Source organism: Sinohyriopsis cumingii, unplaced genomic scaffold (genome assembly GCF_028554795.1).
Source record: "Sinohyriopsis cumingii isolate HCF-2022 unplaced genomic scaffold, ASM2855479v2 utg000349l, whole genome shotgun sequence".
In the NCBI taxonomy this organism is placed as follows: domain Eukaryota; kingdom Metazoa; phylum Mollusca; class Bivalvia; order Unionida; family Unionidae; genus Sinohyriopsis; species Sinohyriopsis cumingii.
This window is the reverse complement of record NW_028315889.1, coordinates 4,142,963-4,164,914: the sequence shown is the minus strand read 5'-3', so window position 1 is coordinate 4,164,914 and position 21,952 is coordinate 4,142,963. Positions and strand designations below refer to the sequence as shown.

General features: G+C 35.9%; 1 protein-coding gene across 1 annotated transcript in view; it reads left to right on the top strand.

Annotated features, from left to right (window-relative positions):
* LOC149774340 (uncharacterized) overlaps nucleotides 1-15,550 on the top strand; it is a 50,866-nt gene extending 35,316 nt beyond the window's left edge. The window contains exons 6-7 of the mRNA XM_089945499.1: nucleotides 7,630-8,207; nucleotides 13,903-15,550. Of these exons, the coding sequence (XP_089801625.1) occupies nucleotides 7,630-8,207; nucleotides 13,903-14,477 (1,153 nt within the window). The 3' untranslated portion in view covers nucleotides 14,478-15,550. The remainder of the gene's footprint in view (nucleotides 1-7,629; nucleotides 8,208-13,902) is intronic.
* The last annotated feature ends 6,402 nt before the right edge of the window (nucleotides 15,551-21,952 follow it).

The window sequence follows — 21,952 nt, the reverse complement described above, 5'->3', positions numbered from 1 at the left end:
GTGACAATAATGTAAAATAGTAGGGTCTTTGAGTATTTCGAACTTATCCACCTTTGTCATGGAAGTTTTGTCAGTTTTATCTACATGAAGCCATAGCAGTATAAGTTAAATGGTTCATAAAAAGGAAGAACATGATCAGGCTGAAATGCTGATTGTTTCCTTCTTAAAGTAACTTTTCATTAATTTCAGTAGGACACAAATGTTGGTACCAAAGAACTCTTCACATGAACAAATTTGTGAAATAGGTTTAGAATGTGAGGAGTGTTTCCAGCTGCTGGAGCTTCAAAGAGAGTGAGGCAAGAAATGTACAGTATCATATATTATTCATTTATCATCTGCCTTTTATGACTCTATGAAGTGACAACATTTTAGTTCCCATAACAATCAAATCAAAAATACACAGATATTTAAAGAAATGACTGTATTTGATTAAATATTAGTGGAATATATTTGTGCAAGTTCTGTTTTTGAAAGCTTCCAAAGCAAACATTACAATCCCATAGTAACCAGGTAAAAGATACGTTTTCATACCCCCTCCCCCCTCCCCCAAAGCACTGGTATCATTTTTATCAAAGTATTGGAGGTAATATTTATTATATCATGATATACAAAGGTTTGTATCTTGGTCCCCAATGACAGCCAGGTGCAAAACATACATCTGCCACCTTTGTCAAAACCACTTCATTTAATATGTTGTCAATCTTTCAAGAAATGTTCAGAATGTGACGTTTTACTTGATGTTGTTTTGTATAACCCCCCACAACAAACAAGGTCAGTTAACAATTATTTCATCTAATATAATTGCTTATAATATGCCATCTCAAACTTCAGCAAGATTTTTTAAAAGCTATCTGAAGGCTGGACATCTGTAATTTTCAGGATAAATTTTCTGTCCCCCGCCCATTAAATGGTCACTCCTTGAGCTTATTCCATGTACTAAGTTTAACCTGCAGTTTACCATTTTTTAAAACTGTTATTTCAGTCTAAGTCAAGTGGGCCATACCTGGCTCTTTTAAAAGCATGTTTCATTTACCCCTTGATGATTCCATTCATTTTTTGGGAAAGGAGTCAAGAGTTATGACTTGTTAGAAATAATTCCGTTTATGTTATTGTGTCATTAAGTTGGTGGTATATGTGATTTACTTTGTCCATCTATGTCTGTGGATACATTTGTCTTGTTCATGCTAGAACTACAATCCAGCTTCACTTAATGACAATAAACTTGCACTGTGGGTGACTTTGTGATGAGTATTTGTGTGTACCATAATAATAAACAGAATGAGGGCTCATCCTTTTATTCTTTTATTTTACAAGAGTGAGAGAACTCTGATAGGTGGTCATGCTGCCAGGTGAAGTGAGCAAGTAAGCCATACATTTTTTTTAAATATAGCAATCTTTTCTTAAAAAAGTGAAAATGACCTCACATGGTGATTTTTCAACAGTCATTGCATGACTAGCTGATGACATTTGAGATCCTCCCTTCATTTAGCCAGGTAGTTCAGTATAGTTGTGTTATAGCCTAAGGCAAAATGTACTGCATACATTAAATAACTGGTGTTGATATGTGCTGACAATCAAACTTTAGCACATTCACAGGCATGTGTTTTAATAGCTGACTGATCATTAATGGTTTCTCAAGTTACTTGTCACTGGCCAATTTCCACAAATTATCTCTGATGATGGAAACATACATGTACAAACTTTTGTTTTGAAACTTAGATCTCAATATATAAATAGCAATTTGTGTTTTAAGAATAGAAAGCACTTTTTAATTGGGGAGGGTGATTTTAACTGCCATGTCTGCCCTGTTTACTTCATAAAATCAGTCTGAAACCGTACATGATCCTGTCATTGATCAATAATGACATACATCACTCTGTCTAGATATGAGATTGCCTGGTTGTTTTTTTTTTTAATCAGTTGGCAAATAAATTAGTGAAATTAGACAATTCATAGATAGCAATTGTTGAAAAATTGTGTGATGGAAGATTTAGTTTAAAATATAATTATGTAGGTCCAAAGTGTATGGGGGCATGCTATATTTGGAATTAGAGAAGCGCTGTAAGATTCTTTTCAGATACATTGAAAATACAAAAAAAGTAGTGAAGCAGATAATATCTAATACACACCATTACTACAGATATATGGACAATTATTAAAACTGTAAATTTGCAATCTTATCAGTGGATTGATGTAATAAAGCTAGAAAGTGTGTCCTTATGTTAAGAAAGTCTGTCTTTTGAAAAATTGATGCATCCACATGTCATGCATAGATCCATAATTATTCTTGGCTATGTCTATTCAGTTGGAAAGAAGGGTCTAGTTCATTCATGGATCAACTTTTTTGCTTCAATTTGCCATCAGTGAATAGCTGCACCAATGTTTTATCAGCAACAATTCAGTTAGTGCAGACATTATGGTGTGAAGATACTTGTGTTTGTGGTCTCATGTGCATGCCATAGGGGATGTTTCAAACCATAGTTTAGAAATCTTCTCAACTGCTATTTTAGAGTAAAAGAAATTTTAGGAAGTAAAAAAGAAATTGGTCAAGTGGCATTTTTGCCAGCTTAAACTTACAGTATTGTACCATACATAGTCGGGGGCGCTGAGTGGTCTAAAGCGCTTTTTGTTACGGATCACTGCCATCTCACTTCTGTCTGCATGGGTTCGAGTCTCGGATTCAGCCAATGTGGGTATGTGAGGAAGCTTGCCAGTAACTTCTTGTGGGTTGGTGGTTCTTTCCGGGGTTTTTGCCCAGGTTCTTCCTCCACCATTAATACTGGCCTATTGTGTGCTGAAAAATGGCATTAAGCCCTACAACAACAACAACAACCACCATGCATAGTCCTATCTAGTTAGAATGAATTACAGTGTATAATTTCTACTGTTCTTCTTTAAAGTCATTGGCTAAGGTATACTGCATATGAACACGATACATTTTTAAGTACAAAATGTGTTTAAAATAAGCACACAACACAGATTTGTCTACTTTGAAAAATAGACATATTGAGAAATAAAAGACAGAGTTCAAATAAGAGAGCCAAAGCACATGTTCACACATGCTCACAAACACATGCTATATATATATATATATATATGTATGTATATATATATATATATATATATATATATATATATATATATATATATATATATATATATATATATACGCACACACACACACACACACATTGTACTACTGCTTTATCTCAACATCCTCTGGACCAAAGTGAAATTGTCCGTGAAAATGGATGTTGAGCTAAGTGTTGGGGCAGGGGCCTAAATAATTTGCATAGAAGTGAAATTTGTAAGGGGTGAACTCACATTATTGAGTTGGATTTACACTGAGACAAAATAAACGATGGAAATTGTCTGAAATACACTTGTATAATGACAACTTAAATTTGTGCTGGACAGTTCATAGTGTGTTAAGTACTGTATGTGTATGTGAAAATCCATGAATTCGAATATAAGTAACACGTTAGAAAATCCATATATCAATCACATCCCATTAGAAAACAAGAAAATCCACATATAAAAAGTGTTAGTTCTCATTTGATCCACATGGACTCATATCATTGCTGATAGTTTACCTATAATCAGACATGCACTATTATAATACAAAGGAGAATACTTCTTTGTGCACGACTTATTTAAGAATCAGTGCTGATATTTCAAGCCACACTTCATCTGACATAATTTGATACCAACATTTAGGTCAGGCATTCAACTTTGTATGCCTAGACAGTTTGACTTACTATCATTCTTTAAGGAATGCTTGATCATTTTCCCATGCTATTGTTCGACATAGCCATGATCAGGCCTGCTTAATATGCAAGGGCATTGCACTGAATGTAATACTGACTGCCCTCTCATAGGTCGACTGAAAATCAAGTTATCAGCAGGCATACTATATCATTTTCAAACAACCATTTACTGGCATTATTCAGTCCAGCTTGTTGCTCTTTGTATCTTAAGTAGGCACGATCATGGCTGTGTTGAGTGGTAGCATCTGTGAAAATGTCTGGCATTCCTTAAAGTTATAATAGTAAGTCAAACTTAGTGTTGGCATACAAAGTCAAATACCTGAGTCAAAGGTTGGTACCAAATTTATTATGCTGCATGAAGTGTAGCTTGAATTATCAGCATTGATTCTTAAATAGGCCACACAAAAAGCTAGAGAAGTGTCCTCCCATGTAGTATTGTATAGTATATGTACAATTTGTAGGTATATTGTAATAGTGATATGAGCCACTTTTTTTAATCACTATCCCTTAGTCAACGAACACATCACTAAACAATCCAATACAATATTACATGTAATTGTCACCACTAGCACAGGGGTGTATAATTGTTATTTACATCTGCATGTACTTGAACTGGCCTAGATGGTGGTCTGCCTGAGACAGCTCTCACTTGATAAGGAAATGAAAACGTGAACAAATAAAAAATTGCACGAACATCTGTGCAAGATATCCCGCCTTCAGTTAACTTGACGACCAGATATTTAGTTTAGAAAGATTGTTCATTTACTCAGCATTTTGCACTGCCATTGGTAGCCATCATGAGCATTAAGTTACAAAGTTACTTTTTTCCTGCAAAAAAGAAACTTTCATGGTATAATAAACATGTTCCAATCAATTTGGAAAATGCAATAATCAATTTAATTGCATTTTTTATTGTGACAGCAACATCAAATATGTTTAGTACAAGTATGGATTGGAACTGGCAGCTTGTTGACATAAATCATTAGAAAACATTGGATTTGTTTAGTTTGGGACCTAGGACTTATGTTGACATAAATGTTTATGTTTTATTTATCTCAACATTGACATAAGCATGACAGATTTGATAATAACAATATACCACAGGCCTGGTACATGTATTTTTATTGACATAGGTGGCTTGTTGACATAAGTGATACCACAGTAAGTGGGTAGGAATACACACACACACACACACACACACACACACACACACATATATATATATATATATATATATATATATATATATATATATATATATATATATATTATTGTGTTTCTTGCTTTGCTGCCAATTGTCCCAGCTCATGTCTCATTTCTCCCTGTTCTGATCAAAAGGAAAATTTATGTAAGCTAGGTGAGTAATATCAGCACACTTGGGCCTCTTTATTTTCTATTTAGTCATGAAATATATAGCATTGTGTTACTCTTTTTTTTGTATGGCTGTCTTAAGCCTGGCAAATTAGCATTGTATGTCTATATGTTAAAATTTGCTTGTCCAGGTCATAACTGTAATTTTATAGAGGTTTTCATGAAATGGTTCAAGTATAATGGTATATCATGACTAGATGGTGTGTTGCTTATCATAGCAATTGTCTGCTACTCAAGGCTAAGGTTATGGCTAGGAAAAAAGAAATTTAATGACTTGTATCCTTGTCTGGGAACCACTCAAGATACTTCAGTTAAACTTCTTCCAATTATTTATCATGACAAAGTGTTTGTCACATACCCGTACCATCCCCAGCTTCAAGGTTTGGTCACAAGGACAACTGTAATTAAATGACTTATATCCTTACCCAGTGTATAACTTTTGAATCTTTGGAAAGATTTTAATGATACTTTGCCCATGTATATATGATGGCTACATAATGTTTTAAATACTATAGGCACACTTTCTTCTCAGAGTCAAAATCACATCAAGGAAAATGGAATCTTAAGTTTCCTGAGCCTAACATTTGAACGACAGATAATGGTTTAATGAAACTTTAAGCAGCTATGTATCATGACAAGACGGTATGTCACATACCGTATCCACACACAGTTCATACGGTCTTTGACAGTTTGGGAAAAATGAGGTAGCAATTTCAGGGCCTTGAAAGTTTGGGAAAATCACAGATTACCCCGAGGTCTTTAAAAGTCTTTGAAAATTGAAATAAACCCCATTTTAATTTCTTTCCATAATCACAAATAAAGTTGTCCAAGGTTGTTAGATCTGAAATGTAGTTTAGTTTTCCTGGTTTCTTTTTTTTTTTTGATGACCCATTCAGTTTCATTTCATCATTGAACAATATTGTAGTATTTTGCATTCGTTGTTTTCTCATATAACAGAACTTGTATACAAAATGTTAGCAAAAATAGGTATGGAAATTAATGTTTGTGGTTTTTGAAAGTTTGGAAAAGTCTTCGAATTTATCATTCAGAATTCTGTATGAACCCTGGCCACACCACCTGCCTCAAGTTAAAGGTCACAGCAAGTAAAAATATAAATCAATGACCTTCATCCATTTATGCATATAACTTTTAAATCCATGAAGATATTTCAGTGAAGCTTTAACCTGTTACTTCCTTTGACTTAACAGTATCTCAAATATTTACTCATATCCCTTTGCAATGTTACAACAAAAGATAATGCAAGTCAGTAGCCTATGTCCTTATCCAGGTTGTCACTTTTAATCCTGAGAGATATTTTCTTGAAACTTAACCTACATTCCCACCTTATGGTATCTGACATTGGTCAAGTCCCTAGCTCAAAGATCAAGGTCATTGGTAGAGAAAAGGTCACAAAATTGAAATTTCATGTGCCATTTGCAGTGCTCTTGTTCAACTGCTTACACCCTAACCATGTCTTTTAGAGGGACTTGCACTGTTTCAAAGAAGAAAAATGGTTTCCAGACATTACTTCATGTTATTCACCATCATTGAATAACTTGAAACCAAACTTTGTGAATGGCTTGCACTTTAGGAAAGGAAGAACTCTTTTGATTTTGGCATCAAAAGTTAAAGGTCATTCTGACTGAAAAAAGAAATATGGATTCTTCACAATAACTTAAGTTCTCCCTCATTTACTGTTAAAAATCTTTGTCGATAGCAGTTGGGGTAAGGAAAAAGCATATCAATATTGGGTCACTGTGACTTGAAGAAGAAAGTGGTTTCTGCACAGAAACATTAGTTCTACATCATATACATGAACCAGACTTTGTGGTTGGCTTGCACTTAAGGTAACAAGGAATTTTATTGATTTCAAAGACCAAGGTGACACAGACTGCAAGAATGTAAATGGTTTCTTTTCAGTAACGGTAGTTTTACATCATGGGCCAGGACCATACATTGTAGTTGGCTTTCACTGTGTATTATGAAGAAGTCTGTTGATTTTGGAATCATCAAGTCAATAGCTGAAGCAAGAAAAGTGGTTTTGGCAGAACAGGTTCAGCTGTTAACATTTAGAACTTTTATGGTTCAAGCATATAATGTGCTGTTCATTGTACTCTTTGTTTGAGATGGAGGGATGGATTCCCACCCAACATATTCAGTTCAGGATACACACTGACCTTTATCGACAAAGGATATGCTCAATTACACATCTTTATTTTTGTATGCCTGTTCATTTTCATTCAGAGTGCCTGATTTTGATAACCAAAACTATTGTTGTGGATCATTGTTATCATTTTATTTTAACTGAATATGTTGAGTATCAAACATCAGTACCATTTTTCTGATGACAACCAGTGTAGCTGTTGGCATTTTAATGATAAAATATTTTGTTACAATCATTTGTTGAAGTTTGTATACAAATGGCAGTTTAGACTCTGCTAAATATACATGTTCATACAAATAAAATGTATTTATTTCATTGTCATTGTAGGAAAATTGTATCAGAACCACCAAAAGTTATGGTGAATGGTTTGGATGTAAATGGACATGAGAATGAGAAATTGAATAAAAAGCGAACAACAGAGGAACCTCTCCCTCTAGTCTGTGAATCAGAAAACAGTCCTTCATGGACTCCTGACTATGGTGCTAACAGTGTTTGGCCAAGAACCAACTCACCAGTCAAACAGCTCAGTGCAAAAAGCCAGACTGGGGAGGATACAATCAAAGTGACACCCACTAATTCCTCTCACAGCTTATTGGTAGATAATCAGAGTCAAAACAGAAATGCCAAGTTGTCAGATGAAGATGTAGCAAAGACCGACAATGATTGGGGTTCCAGGAAGACAGAGCCAGAGTGTGAGCATGAGGAGTCTGTTCCTGGAAAAGAAATTGTAATTGAACAGGGTGGATCCCAAAAGGACACTGCAGAATCAGATGAAAGAGTGAATCAAGATACGCCTTCTAAATCACTGGGGCAGGAGGAAAGCTCATTAGAGACATCTACTTCAAGTGATGATGGGAAAGAGATAATTGTAGCTAGAACTGATTCCACTGATGACCAGAAGCAAGGTAATTTTGTTTATTTTCTCTTCTAATTATTTTTGTTGTGTGCTACTTTTTCTGTATTTTTCTACAGTCCAGATCAACCCATGAGCTCAGCTTCTCAAATGCCATAAAGGCAAGGTTTCATACCAGATTGTTTTGTGTGAAGCCCCAGTCTGGTATGTTCGCTACTACAGCTAGAGGATAAAATGACACATCTCATTTAATCCTCCTTTTTACGTCAAACCCAGTTTTGCAGCAGTGTCGCTGAGTCTCTGTTTGTATAGTCCATATGGATTAGTAGGAAGCAAGAAATAGCAGTCACTTTTCCAGCATTGCAGTCTTATGTCACGTGTTTAGGCTTGAATAAACAGTAACACCAGAAAGTGTGAAAACAGCAAGCTTTGAAAATACAATAATTTATTTCCCTGAAAAAATTATGTGAAAAGGAAAAAATATGAACTTAATGGTTTTTTAGAATCAAATCCAAAAATAATGTAAGAATAATCCACGAATAAAATTTTAGTAGTCCTAATAACAAAATGTTCTAATGATTTCAAGTTCGAGTCCCGACGAAGAGTCCAAAATGGAAGACGATGACGTATGCTGAAATCTGTAGTGTTGAAGTCTACAGTTCCTTGTAGAAAAAAGAATTATCACTCTGGTTTCAGATATTTGAATAAATTTTTTATTAAAAAAACTGTCCTTGTTCAACAATTTCACATGAGCCCACATATTTTCCAGAAAAATAACAGAATTAATCCTTTTGAATCCGATCACTCCAGTGGCCTATGTGGTTAGGGCGTCCGCCTCGGATGCAGGAGGTCATGGGTTCGATCCCCGGTCAAGTCATATCAAAGACTTACAAAAATGGTACTAACAGCTGCCTCGCTTGGCGCTCAGCATTAAGAGGTTAGTGTTAGGACTGGCCGGCCTAGTGTCGGGATAATGTGACTGGGTGGGACATCATGCTACATGTCTTCAGCATGATGCCCCAATGCTATACATCACTATAAACTGCCACACTGCAGACATCGTAGCGATATGACTGAAAAATTGTTAAAGCTACATTAAAAATCAAAATCACACACAGACACACCTTTTGAATTTGAAGTAATTTGAAATAACTCCAAACAGCACAACATATAAGTTCCAGTGTAAGAGAACGCCCAGCTGCAACTGAGAATAATTCTCCAAAACATAGGTTATATCGTCTTCTAAATGTAAACAGGGGGTCACATTATCATGTTCTGGAAGCTTTTAGAAATTAGGAACTTGTTAAAGGTCATGTACACCCAGTGTGACCCTGACAAAAACCAATCATTAAACACGAACTCCCATCATGACCTTGACAACAACCAATCATTTTAAAATATGTGGTTGTTACAAATTTTGAATCAAGGTCAGGATCTAGATCAACACCTGGTGTTTATAAAACAGTCATGGTCAAACTATTTTCTGAAAAAAGTATCATCTCTAGAGAATAAATTCACATTACAATAGCATGTAATAAATTTTTTTAAAAAACTGACAAACAATTAAATTGAAATAACTGTATATTAAATCAGATATAATTAAATCAAATATACATAGCAATAGTCTCTGTTAAAGTTCTACAGCAATGCTTGAATTGTGTGTTTGATGTGCAGTGTCCGGCTTTCTTTTTATATCAAGGTGCAGTATGTTCTGGTATGCTAGCAGCAGTGCTGGAATAATGCTAAAAAATATTTGATTGCTCTGCCACAAAGTTATTGCAATGATGTATGTTTAATATTTAGCTCTGCTGGTCATAGACCAGGAGAACTTATGATATGGCATTTTGTCTGTCTATCCATCCAATAGCACAACTTTTACTATGTGACTTGGAGGATTTCCATGAATCTTAAAGCACAAAGTAATACCAAAGTCAGATTGGTCCTAAATAAAAATGGTGCTGCTAAGACATCCAATATGGTTGCCACAGTAGCCATCTTTAAAATCTTGTTATAGCTTCTGCTCCTGAACAGAAGTCATTGTCATGGGGTCTTCACAGAAGACTTCTGACATACGTTATGACTTTAAATGTAGCCATCTTCAAAATCTTGCTATCGATACTCCTCCTGAATGGATGGTCTTATCAGCATTGTTTTTCCCCCACTTTTGTCATTTAAAGACATTTTATAATGTCTGTTAGTCTTGAATGATAGTGGAGCTGATGTTTATTATGACCATAACATTAACCATCTTTTACTGTCAGCAATAACTTGCCTGTTACAATTCCCTGAGTGGCAGAGTGGTCTAAAGCACTCACCGTTACGGGTCACTGCCATCTCACCTGTCTGTGCCGGTTCGAGTCTCAGATTCAGCCAATGTGGGTATGTGAGAAAGCTTGCCAGAAGCTTCTCGTGGGTCGGTGGTCCTTTCCGGGGTTTTCCTGGGGTTCTTCCTCCACCATTAATACTGGCCGCCATGTATAGCCTATCGTGTGCTGAAAAATGGCGGTAAACCCCACAACAATAACAACAACCTGTTACTGTTATTAAGCTTTAATGGAATTTAAATACCTCATCTGTGCTAGATGCATCAGCTCCTTGATCTAGTGATTTCTTATAACATGTGCAGTGATCGTCTCACCTATGTCATCAGCCCATGCACTGTAAATGCATCCTCATTCTTTTCTGGATGAGCATCAAGTCAACATGTGCAAAGAAACACAATGAAGAAAAGGGATAATTTTGCTAATTACCAGGGCCTAAAATTCAAAATCCTTTGTAGTAAAATTACCTCTTTCCATATTTATCAAAATAAATTTGTTTGGTATGACAGTTTGTTAAATCAAATCTTGTCGCTTGACTAACCACCTACCCTCTCTCCTCCTACATAAGGGTGTGCTCCTCTAAAGAAAAAAATGAAGAGGAGCACCCACTTAGTCAGGATGGTGTGCCTTTTAAAAAGAAGTCTGCTTCTGTCATAAGGGTCAATCAGCTTGCTGTATTTAAGGACCCTCCACACATGCAAACTATAACAGGGTAGGGAAGCACCATCCCAAGAGCATGCACAGTAGTACTCCCAGTGGTTGTTGATTTGAGCTCAAATATGGGGACTGCTTGCTTTGGAGAGGCAATACAGGGCTTGAATTTAACACAAATATCTTTGTAGCCAGAATGACTAGTATATTGAGAAATTTACTAGTCCTGCCAAATCTTTACTAGTTCTGTTCACAAAACAATGTCACACAGCTTTCATGTACGTTTACCGATTCAATTTTGAAATTCGAACACCCCGTAACAAAACTGGATATTTTCTGTGTGTTTGTTTTTGCGAATTATGTATGCCAGTTACACCACATAACGTTTCTCGTCATAATTCAGCCATTCCCTGTCTTTTGTTTATTTCTTTATGAAACTTTCCAGTATGCTTTTCCCTATCATAAGAATTATTCCTCATCATTCTCTTTCAACTTTTACTTTTTTTCCGGTGACTCAACACCTTCTATCAAATGCCACATTTTGCCTGTGTTATAAGGAGGGAATTGTGCCTTGTTTTGAAATATGAGATGTTATAGTATAGCTGACGTGAATTATTTAAAGCAAGAAAAGGAATGGCACAGTGTCCTTTATATAAGTAAGTCAGAGCAAGAAACACATTTCAAAACACGTGTCTTTGCCCCCTCCCACAATTAAATGGCCTCTCCCTAACAAAGACTTAACTTCAGCGGATGTTCTGCATGATCAAAGCAGTGGCTATTGTTAACACTATTATAAAATATTAGCATCAGAAGATAGTGTTAGTTTCAGCTTGGAAAAGGTGTGTTCCCATCATACAAAGCCATCTGACACTCGACGCGTTGTATTTAACAGCTCCAATTATGGTATCATAAGTAAAGTTTGGTAATTGTTCCTAATTAATCGAACCTCATTGTATTGTTGAAATTAATAATAAGGCAGAAAATTTTCAAATCTTACATGCCCATGCTCAGAGATTTTAATTCCCAACAAATGTACGGCATTCTGCTTGGATATCTCCACGTGTATTCAATTATTTGGTCATTCTTGTAAGGGAAAAATATAAAAACTATTTTTATCGTCATAGAAAAAGTAGTTGTATGGAAAGGATGTGTCAATAACGTAATCATAAAAGATCTAATTCTTATAATTATTTCGATGGAAATGTAAAATATGTAGTTTCCTGTTTGTGACTGTTGGAGCGTTTGGGTAGCAAGCAAAAAACAAAGAACCTTAAACAAAAAAACGTGCAAACTAATATTCTTTGAATAGTTTTTGCTGTGTTCTTTTGTGTGGTATACTGCTTTGTAGTTTGTTACTGTGGTCAAGTGAATAAAGTGTGATACCATGTCATTTTTACATTTAATTCGTTATCAGATTAATTAGGATCAATTACCAAACTTCCGTTGTTAATGACGGGACCATAATTTGGGCTGTTAAGTGAAATGCACAAAATCGGATGGATTCTTGTTATAGAAACGCACCTTTCCGAGGCAGAAATTGACTTCATCTTCTCATGCTAATATTTTATGACTGTGTTTACAATGGCCACTGCTTTGATTCTACAGAACAGCTAAGTCAAGTCTTTATTAGGGAATGGCATAAACAAACGCTGACTATTGATAACTGAATCTTACTAGTCCATCGGACTATTAACATTATGAAAGTTACTAGTCTGACAGGAAATCTGCTAGCCTTGGGCTAGCGGACTACCGCTAATTTCGAGCCCTGCAATATTTTCACAGTGCCTGAGGTCAGGTGTGGAGTAGATCACAGAGCTTTAAGTGGGTCAGACATTATTCTAGCTCTTCTAGTTCCGAGGGAAGTTTTCTCAAATCTAGAACACCATTGACTTAAGTGACAGGTCATTGACATGTTGTTTGGGAATGTGTGGTTTTGTTTTTTAAATTTCCAAAATTTGGGTTTGGACTGTATATGTGAATAAAGCATCATGAATATAATATTTAAAATTAATTTATGATAAATGCAATTGTTTGTAAAAGAAGAAAAAAAATTGGTATTTTTTCATCATAAAAATGAAAATATTTCTGTTAACATCATTAAATTCTAACAAGATTTCTCAGGAATTTCCATACAGTCCTTACAGATGGAAATCACAGAAGTACTAGTACAGTGAAAAATTACTGTGGTACATACCACTAGAAGAATATACAGTAGTAAATTGGTAGACTAGTAATACTGACCACCTATAATAGCTATGCAGTAATAGAAGGTAAGTAACAAAACTAACATATGAAAAATTAGTTCTGCTTCTACCCACAAAACAGAAAAAAAAACTACATTTTTGGGCAACAAGAAATTCAATTTGACAATGTTGTTACTTACCATTAAAAAGGCAGCTTTTCACTAAGGGCATTTGAAGAGGGATCAAATCACTTGCATGCAAGACTGTACAGTGGCTAGCAGTAAGCACAGCACACTGGAGGTAGTATTTCTTTTTTTTAACAAATGGATACATTCTATTCATTTTGAAAGGCAAAAATGCATAATGTAGCAAGAACGTAATTGATATAAATGAAATATTGATAGAATTAAAAATCTTGAGTTCTATGGTTGAACTTGTAAATAAGTAGTTGTATTATCGGATGTCCTGGCAAAAAAGGTGCACCATCAGGAATCCACATTTTTACAAGTGACAAACACTGAATCAATACATAAATAAATAGAAGTTTTGATCACATTTATTGTGTGATTTCACAAATCTTTCTTATTTACAGATAACTTGGTACCAGATAAGCAATCAGATAACGAGAGCACCCAGAACAACTGTGAGAATGACAGTGACAGCAGTGTAAGACCAGAAGAACAAAAGTCTACTCCTCCATCTTCAGATGATGAAAGCTCTGGTGATGGTCAGCCTAGAGAAAAGAAAGCTCATTGGGTCTCGAGTCCATCCGAAGTGAAACCTGATGTTCCTAGTAATCTCTCTGAAGGAGATGTTCAACAGACATGTGTTGCATTAGAAGAGAATAAGAACCAGTCTGGGGTATTACATGATTTACCAGACAGCAGCAGCACTCAGACTTGTTCTCTTTCCCCAGAGGCCTCAGAGGAGATTGAGAACCAGTCACGGCTTTTATGTGAAAATAATGAACAAGCAGAAGAAATTGATAGTACGCTTACAAATGCAGCAGCGGAGATGATGGACATGGATAATTGTGAAAATGTTGATTCGGAAATACCAATGGACAATTCAGCTGATGATGCTGAGCATCAGGCTACGAATTTAGACAGTACTGGTGCAGATCTAACAGAAAATCAAAGTTCAGATGAACCTATGGAGCAAGAATAAGTCTTCTTATGTACTGAACCTTGTGTCCATGCATGTGTAATGTTGGCATTAAATAAATGTATTGTGGTAAAATATTTGCCATCCATTTTCTTGAAGATAAATTAAGTTCTTTAAATGCAGATATTTTGCCAGTGAAGTATTTATGTTTCTGTTTCCATTATTTATAGGTAAGTCAGAACTGTACCTAAATGGTCATGATTTGCATGAAAATAGAATGACTTTTACTTGTTTCATGAAGACTTGCTACGAAAAGGGTCTCAAGTGTGATGAATTGAATGTACTGTCAATGATAAGATAATCCGTGCTTTACATAGTGTTATGCATATCCTTACCAATATTATTACAGTAGAAACTTTCAAAGCACAGCAGGAGGTACAGTGAAGTAAATAAGTAAAATAAAATTGTTAGATTCTTTTATGAACTTTTATTTATCAATAATCACTATTCATACATATACATATATTTCTTGGAAATTTTGAATCATGTCACAGAAAGCTTACCATAGCTGTCCAAAAGGGCTTGATAAAGCAGTCACAGCATCATGTATGAAGTCAGGTGCCAACTTATTTTAAATTCACTCTTATTCTTGGGATATAAATTATTGTGCATTTTGTGGTGGCCTCAGCCCACAACAAACAAGGCTTCATCTGTGAAGACAAAAGGTACTTCCTTCCGAGCATTTTCGGTATTGACCAAAACATAATGTAGATAAAACGTCAAAAATAAATTTTGAGCATGTTGTCATGTAACAGAGATGTTCATTGCTCTCTGTCTTGTCTGTCTGTAAACAATGTTTTTCCCATAGCTAATTCTCAAACTATTCCATTACCAAAGCTTAGACTATAATATAACAGAAGTCAGCATTTATATGATCAGTGTTTCAGGCAGGATGTATGGATTCATGTATAATAGAAACCATGTCCCACAAAAAAAAGAAATTCAATGCACCAAAAGTGGTACAAATATAATGGACAGGGCTTTTTAAAAAAATTTTATGTTGATATTCTTGTGCCAATCAATCATTAAATATCCTAATTTTCTTAGTGGCTCTTAATTAAACTGAATAAATTCCATCTAGTGACCTTTTTCGATTGCTTCTATGCTCAGCCTGGCTATTTTCCCCATTCCCCTGAAGATATATATGGATCATCGGGAAATAAACGTTACTCGATATATTCCATAATATTTCCAGTTTAGAATTAGACAGTGTCCCAGTGCATTTGTTGGGTATGCCATTTTATTTTAGAAGAGACATGTAACCATTCTGAGCTTGGAACTATAGGAACATTAATGAAAATATTAAACATTTTGTTTTTCAAATAAAATATTGAGGTAAGTTAACCTCTGTTTAATTTATGTTTGTTATCAAAAGAATAACGGTAGACTCTGTAGTTTTGTAATTTTTTTGCTACCAGCCAAATGATGTGACTTTGACATAGTACATTTTGCATTTGTATGGGTGTTCAAGTTTTACTAAGAGGCATTTATGAAACAGATAACATTTTCTTTCTCTCAGCAAGTATCATTCTTAAATCATGATGGCAACCAGAATGACCTTTGAGATCATGCCTGCAATGAACAAGACAGAGAAACTTACGAAAGCTGAGATGAAAGACTAAGCAAACATGAAACTTGCAATGAAGATTTGGATTACAAAATGGCAGAACCATGGAAGAAAAAATTCATACACGTTCTAAGCAGGCTGGAAACATGACTATAACTGGCTAGAATATGATTCAGATGAAAATGTATTGCAGTTTATGCAGAAGTTCCAAGAAAAATAACTCCATGATGACTGGATGTCAGAACTTTAGGACTGGCATGTGTCCCCTACAGAATTATTACTAACCCCGGAGAAGGACGGACAATTAAAAGGTTAATTATCTCCAAGCCCTAAGTCAGCAAAGCCGATGGTCTAGGTGTATAAAATATGAAATAATAAGGTGAAAGGTATTGCAGTTTAATAAACTATACCTTGGTATTCAACAGTTACAGGACGAATTTTCAATGTGATTGCTTCCAATCAATACAAGACCTGTCCAAATTACCATTTATTTCATCATGTGAAATTAAAGGTGAGAGTGTTTCCTTCCCAAGTCCCTTCACTGTTACTCATCTGTAACTTCTGCTTTGTATTCCTTGTCAGTGCTTCTGGTACCCATGTTTCTGTTCTCAATGTCCTCTTTGTTGGTACTACTGGAACCCTTGTTCTGTTCTCCCGGCCTCCTTGTCAGTACTTTTGGTACCCTTGTTTCTCTCTCCCAGCCCTCGGCAGTATATCTGGTACCCTTGTTTCCATTCTCCTGGCCTTCCTTGTCTTCTCAAATCTTCAGGTGGCATCCTATCCCATCCAGAAAGCTTCCTGTGGATTAGAAGGGACATACAATTTTGTCTCCTTATTCAAACACAGGAAAATTAAGACACTGTCCCAGACCTTTCATCAGCATAATGGCAATTAAATCATTAGGTCAACTCGTACACTCACATCTAAATATTTCATACATGCTTGTTCAATAATAAAGGCTATAACAACAATAATAATATCACGACTTCTGATACATACATGCATATCCCCAATTCTCTATATAGTAAACTATCAACATCAACAATATTCCTATGCATTTCCTTCCTTGCAAGTTATAAAAGATACAAATATAAAAATGCCAAATTAAACGTGCACAAGGCCAACAATGCATAACTGCATAATACACAAATATACATTCAAATACAAACAAGTACAACATTGAACACTACTCACTATTGAATTAATTTCTGCACCACAATGTAACTTTGTAGCAGATTACACCATCCACTTTGATTTTATCTTAACATCAATATTTATGAATCTTGATCATTACTAATCTGCTATACGCTATATTACATGTTGATAATTCAGCTATACATAGATGATTAAAGTTCTACTAAATTAAATGCACATAATAACATATAAATCTTATGACACCTAGTTAGGAAAGTGAGACAGATTCGGGCAAAGATATCCCACCTCAGAAGCCTTTGTTTCAATCTCGTCCAAAGTTCCTAGAACTCCTTTACCGCCCGTTTAATGAGCACGCAACTTCATTCTAAGTGCAGTATAGTGCCTCCAACTTCCCTATGTCTTCTCTCGCCAATGTCCAGACATGCACTGATCCGTTGACAGTGAATGTAACAGAATAATGCCTGGTTGCATGAGAAACCCTTCCCAGAATTTTACTCTCTTAGTTCTGATTGGATACCGGTGATCTTTTCGAAAACTGTCTGGGGTAGTATCATTGATATGTTATAATGTTTAGCTTCCGGTCTCTAAGCCTAAGCCAACCGGTGACATCACTGCTGATTGCAAAACAGAGTTTCTCACTTTGGCAAGGTTATCTTTGAAGTAACCACGAATTAGACCATAATGCAATGGCTAATTCACAGACAGGTAGTTTCTTTGTTTCAGAATCGGTCTAAAGTCATAACATTATATGACGTGTATTGACATTACCCACGGTACTTTGAATTATGAGTTCTATCAGAAGACATGTATAAACATTTGTTGGCAAATTTTCTCACACAACATGACAAGGAACTCGACCTTAATGCACCATGTCAAGGTCATTGATCATCATGATGCCCTTAGAGAGGATGTTTTTGCTGTCATCAGATTCGAAAGAGGCTTTAGACGCCAAAACAACATCCATATACCCTCAAGAAATCTCTTGAAAGCTAACACATTGCAAGGACTGATTAGGATAATGTTGGAGGGGAAGAAAATGAAAGTATTTACTTTTTCCATGCTGTTAGTGCATGGTCAGAGCCATCAGATGTTCAAAGAAGAGAATTTTTAAGTAAAGAGGGTAATTTATTTGGTTTTTCATGAAATAAGAGGTAAAATAGATCATGTAATTGTTTTCACTTTATTACAAGGTACACCATTGGCCCCCTTTTTCTAATAAAGGGAGCCAGTTGGCCTAATTTTTCTCAAAACTGGCTGAAGTACTGCATGATTCAATTACCATTTGATCCAGCTATGGATGTTAAAGTACATACTTTATTTGAAAGGCTATACTATTTGCTAGTACGTTAAAGCCACAGTGAACTTTATCTTTCGTATAACATATATATTATAGTCCACTCTTCTGTGACCACAAGCTTTTTCACATCAATAGACAAATTTATTTGTATGAATGTGGATGGGGCATATAGTGTTAATCATGTCCATTTTTAGAAACCTGACAGGGGACCATGCTTCCACTGGACGTTACATTATTCTCCGAAGATTATTTAGTTAGTCAGTACATGCATTTTTAGGTCACCACTGTATATTTCTGAACATACCATGATACATACCATATCTGGCCTTGAACAGCTTCTCCCCAAAAATCTCCAAACAGAATTTGCCCATATTTTACAGGAGCATGCTGGCAGGAAGGTCCTTCAGATTTTCTTCTTCTTCAAACAATGCCAGTCCTTCATATGTGGTCACCAATGACTTGTCAAATGTAATTTGACCCATCGCAGGCCACCGCGAATAAATCCGTTCAAACGCGGCTGAGACTTCAGGTAGTTGATAGCGGCTCCGTTTCTTTGTATCTGCTTGTAACGTCGATGTATGCCGTTTAGGTGATATGTCAATGATTTCATGTGGTAAAAACAATAGATCTGCCTGATGATCTTCGTTGGCTGTGCTGACATCAAACCGTCCATGCTGAATTGTTTTGGGACGTGGCAGATAAATTTGCCATATTGCCTGTCGCGGCAACCAATCTGCGGCAACAGCAAGAATGACACCTGCTGCATCAGCGAGTTTGCTAATCGCTGCTGTACCCCTTCCATTATCCTCTTGGAGTATAATAAATCAACTCGATTATTATTATTCATTGGACAATTAACTGCCGGTTAGGGGAGCTATGCTAATAACCACTAGTTTACCACTTGTCGCTTATCTTATCAATCAATTCGAGAGTGCTTCTCGTATATTTTTATGTCTTTAAAGACTTAGCGTATGAATCAACTTGACGTCCGTGATATGTCGGTGTTGCAGTTCTTTATTTTCATACGCTATTCATAAGTATGGCACGCTTGATCAATCGCATTTACTGGAAATTCAGCTGGTTTTAGTTGACAATTTTTCATCAAATCTAATATCAAGTCAGATTCCAGGACCACCATTATATCCCGGACGATGTTTTTTCCCCTTTGTACTTAGCCCATGGAGTTCCTGGTAATTTCCCGATAGTCGCAGGAATATTGCCGCCAGTCACCATGTCACTACATACAAACTTATGTTTTTGTATACTTCATTTTACACACTTACCTCTAAGTGCTTGTCTGTTATTTTTCGTCATCGTTGTTCTCTGCCCAATTGTATCCATGACCGTCTTGCAGCGAACACAGTATGAATAATATTATATGCATACAATATGAACGTGATTGCCTCTTCAGTGACACGTGAACAAGAACCGGTCAAGCATCATCCATTGTTAACAAATTCCATTCGAGCCATTATAACTGGTCTGTCAGGGTCTGGTAAAAAATCAGTTGTTGCAAACCTGATGATGGCTCAAACAAACTTAATTTAGTATCACCATTCGTAGATGACCAACGATGCTATAGTGTTCTTATGGAATTTAATGAAAATGCAAAGGGTGACTTTGTTATTGAATTTATCACTGACATCGAAGATGCACCGCCATCGAAAATTTTAAGGGGGGGGGGGATAATCTTGTGGTTAACGATGATGTCATGCTTAAGAAACAAACGCATCCAGCCAGAATATTTTCACGAGGCAGACATAAAAACACGTTATTTATGTTACACAGCGGTACACTCAAAGTGATCAGAGATAACAATTTTTAAAAAAAATATTGTTGACACACATGCATTGCAAAATATTCATCAGTCCTGGCGACATGGAAATAAATAATCTTGCACGAATTATTTTCGATAAAATATTTGGTTAACCCCTACTACAACTAATGTTCTGGGTTTTTTTTTAAATAAATAACGACTTTCAGTAAAATGCTTCACGTTCAGTTATCAACATAATCTCTGTGTCAGTGACCTAACTTGCAAATTTACCTGGTTTGCAGACAGACTAGCTGCATGCATAAGATCCTGACACGCTATTCAAATAGACTGCCTGTTTTAAATCGATCAATAGCAACATTATAAGCTAGGTAGGCTTATAGTAAGATTCTGTGGGATTCATTGTTGCGCTTTCTTATACAAAGTAAGCAATTGAGGTGTGTTTGCTACAAATTCCAGACACCACCAATACGTCTCTGCGTTTAATTTTTTGTCTTCTCGATCCAATATGACTATATCCTTTATTTTGATTTAACACAACTGACATGGTTCCGGGAAATCTATCGGTGGAATGACGCCATTGATGTGTCGTAAATATCCTGAATTTCGCAGAGCCCAACACTGAGCCTGTACACCCCGTTGACCTAAGTGGTATTATGTTTTAATGAGTTGTTTTGTTGCGACCATGTTGGTCGCAACAAAACAACTCATTCAAACATAATGCCACATGCTGATCCAGACCACACCGTGTTATCGCGTTAATGAACGAGACCGTATGAATTATACCAGTGGCAATCTTCTTGATTTGTCTGCGTTGTCATCGAGTCGTGTGCGAATTTCAGCGTGCTTAATGTTAACGACATTTGGAACTCCAAGGAAATCATTAGCAAATATATCAAGTCTACCAAAGTTTCTTCGAAGATTTATAAACGAACTAACATGAACCTCATACTCAGATATAAACGAACTAACATGAACCTCATACTCAGATCGCAACGTGGTTAATTTACCACTTGTAGTTAAGGAGGTATTGATCGCAATGTCTTTATCGTCCACGTATTTCTTCATTGCAGCATGGTCGTCCGATTCTGGATCTTTCAGAAGAACAAATTTAATTCCGCTCATGCTGAGTGAACCTGTCATTTAATGGCCGGTTCTATAAACTCATTTACGGATCTCATTGCGGATTGACATGTTCGAGTCTCTTGATTTTTCCGCTGTCGGTAAATACCGGGATGGTATCGTTGGTCGCACCTAAAACTCGCAGGATAATATCGACCCACTTAAGGTGGCGCTCACCAGATAATATGTACTTTTGAGAGAGTGACGTATGTAAGGTGAAGTAGTTCGCATTTAAAACATGCACAGTGGAGAGAACGTTTGCATACCTCTATGCTACATTAATGTAATGTGGATGACATTTCTTTTGGATATTGTACTTTTGGAAATTTTACACGATTTAAGCACACTGCTAACTAAAATGACTGCTCCCTTGTGTTAAAAAATCAGTCTGAGTTAGTCTAAAGTACACTATACATAGCAGCTATTAAAATAGGGAAAATGAATTTTGCCAGACTAGACAATACCAGCTTCTGAAAGTGCAATGAATGAATTACCAAATATATAAAATGTAAAAAAAGTTATCGGCTCTTTTTTATACAATTGACCTCTGAAGTTCAGGAAGT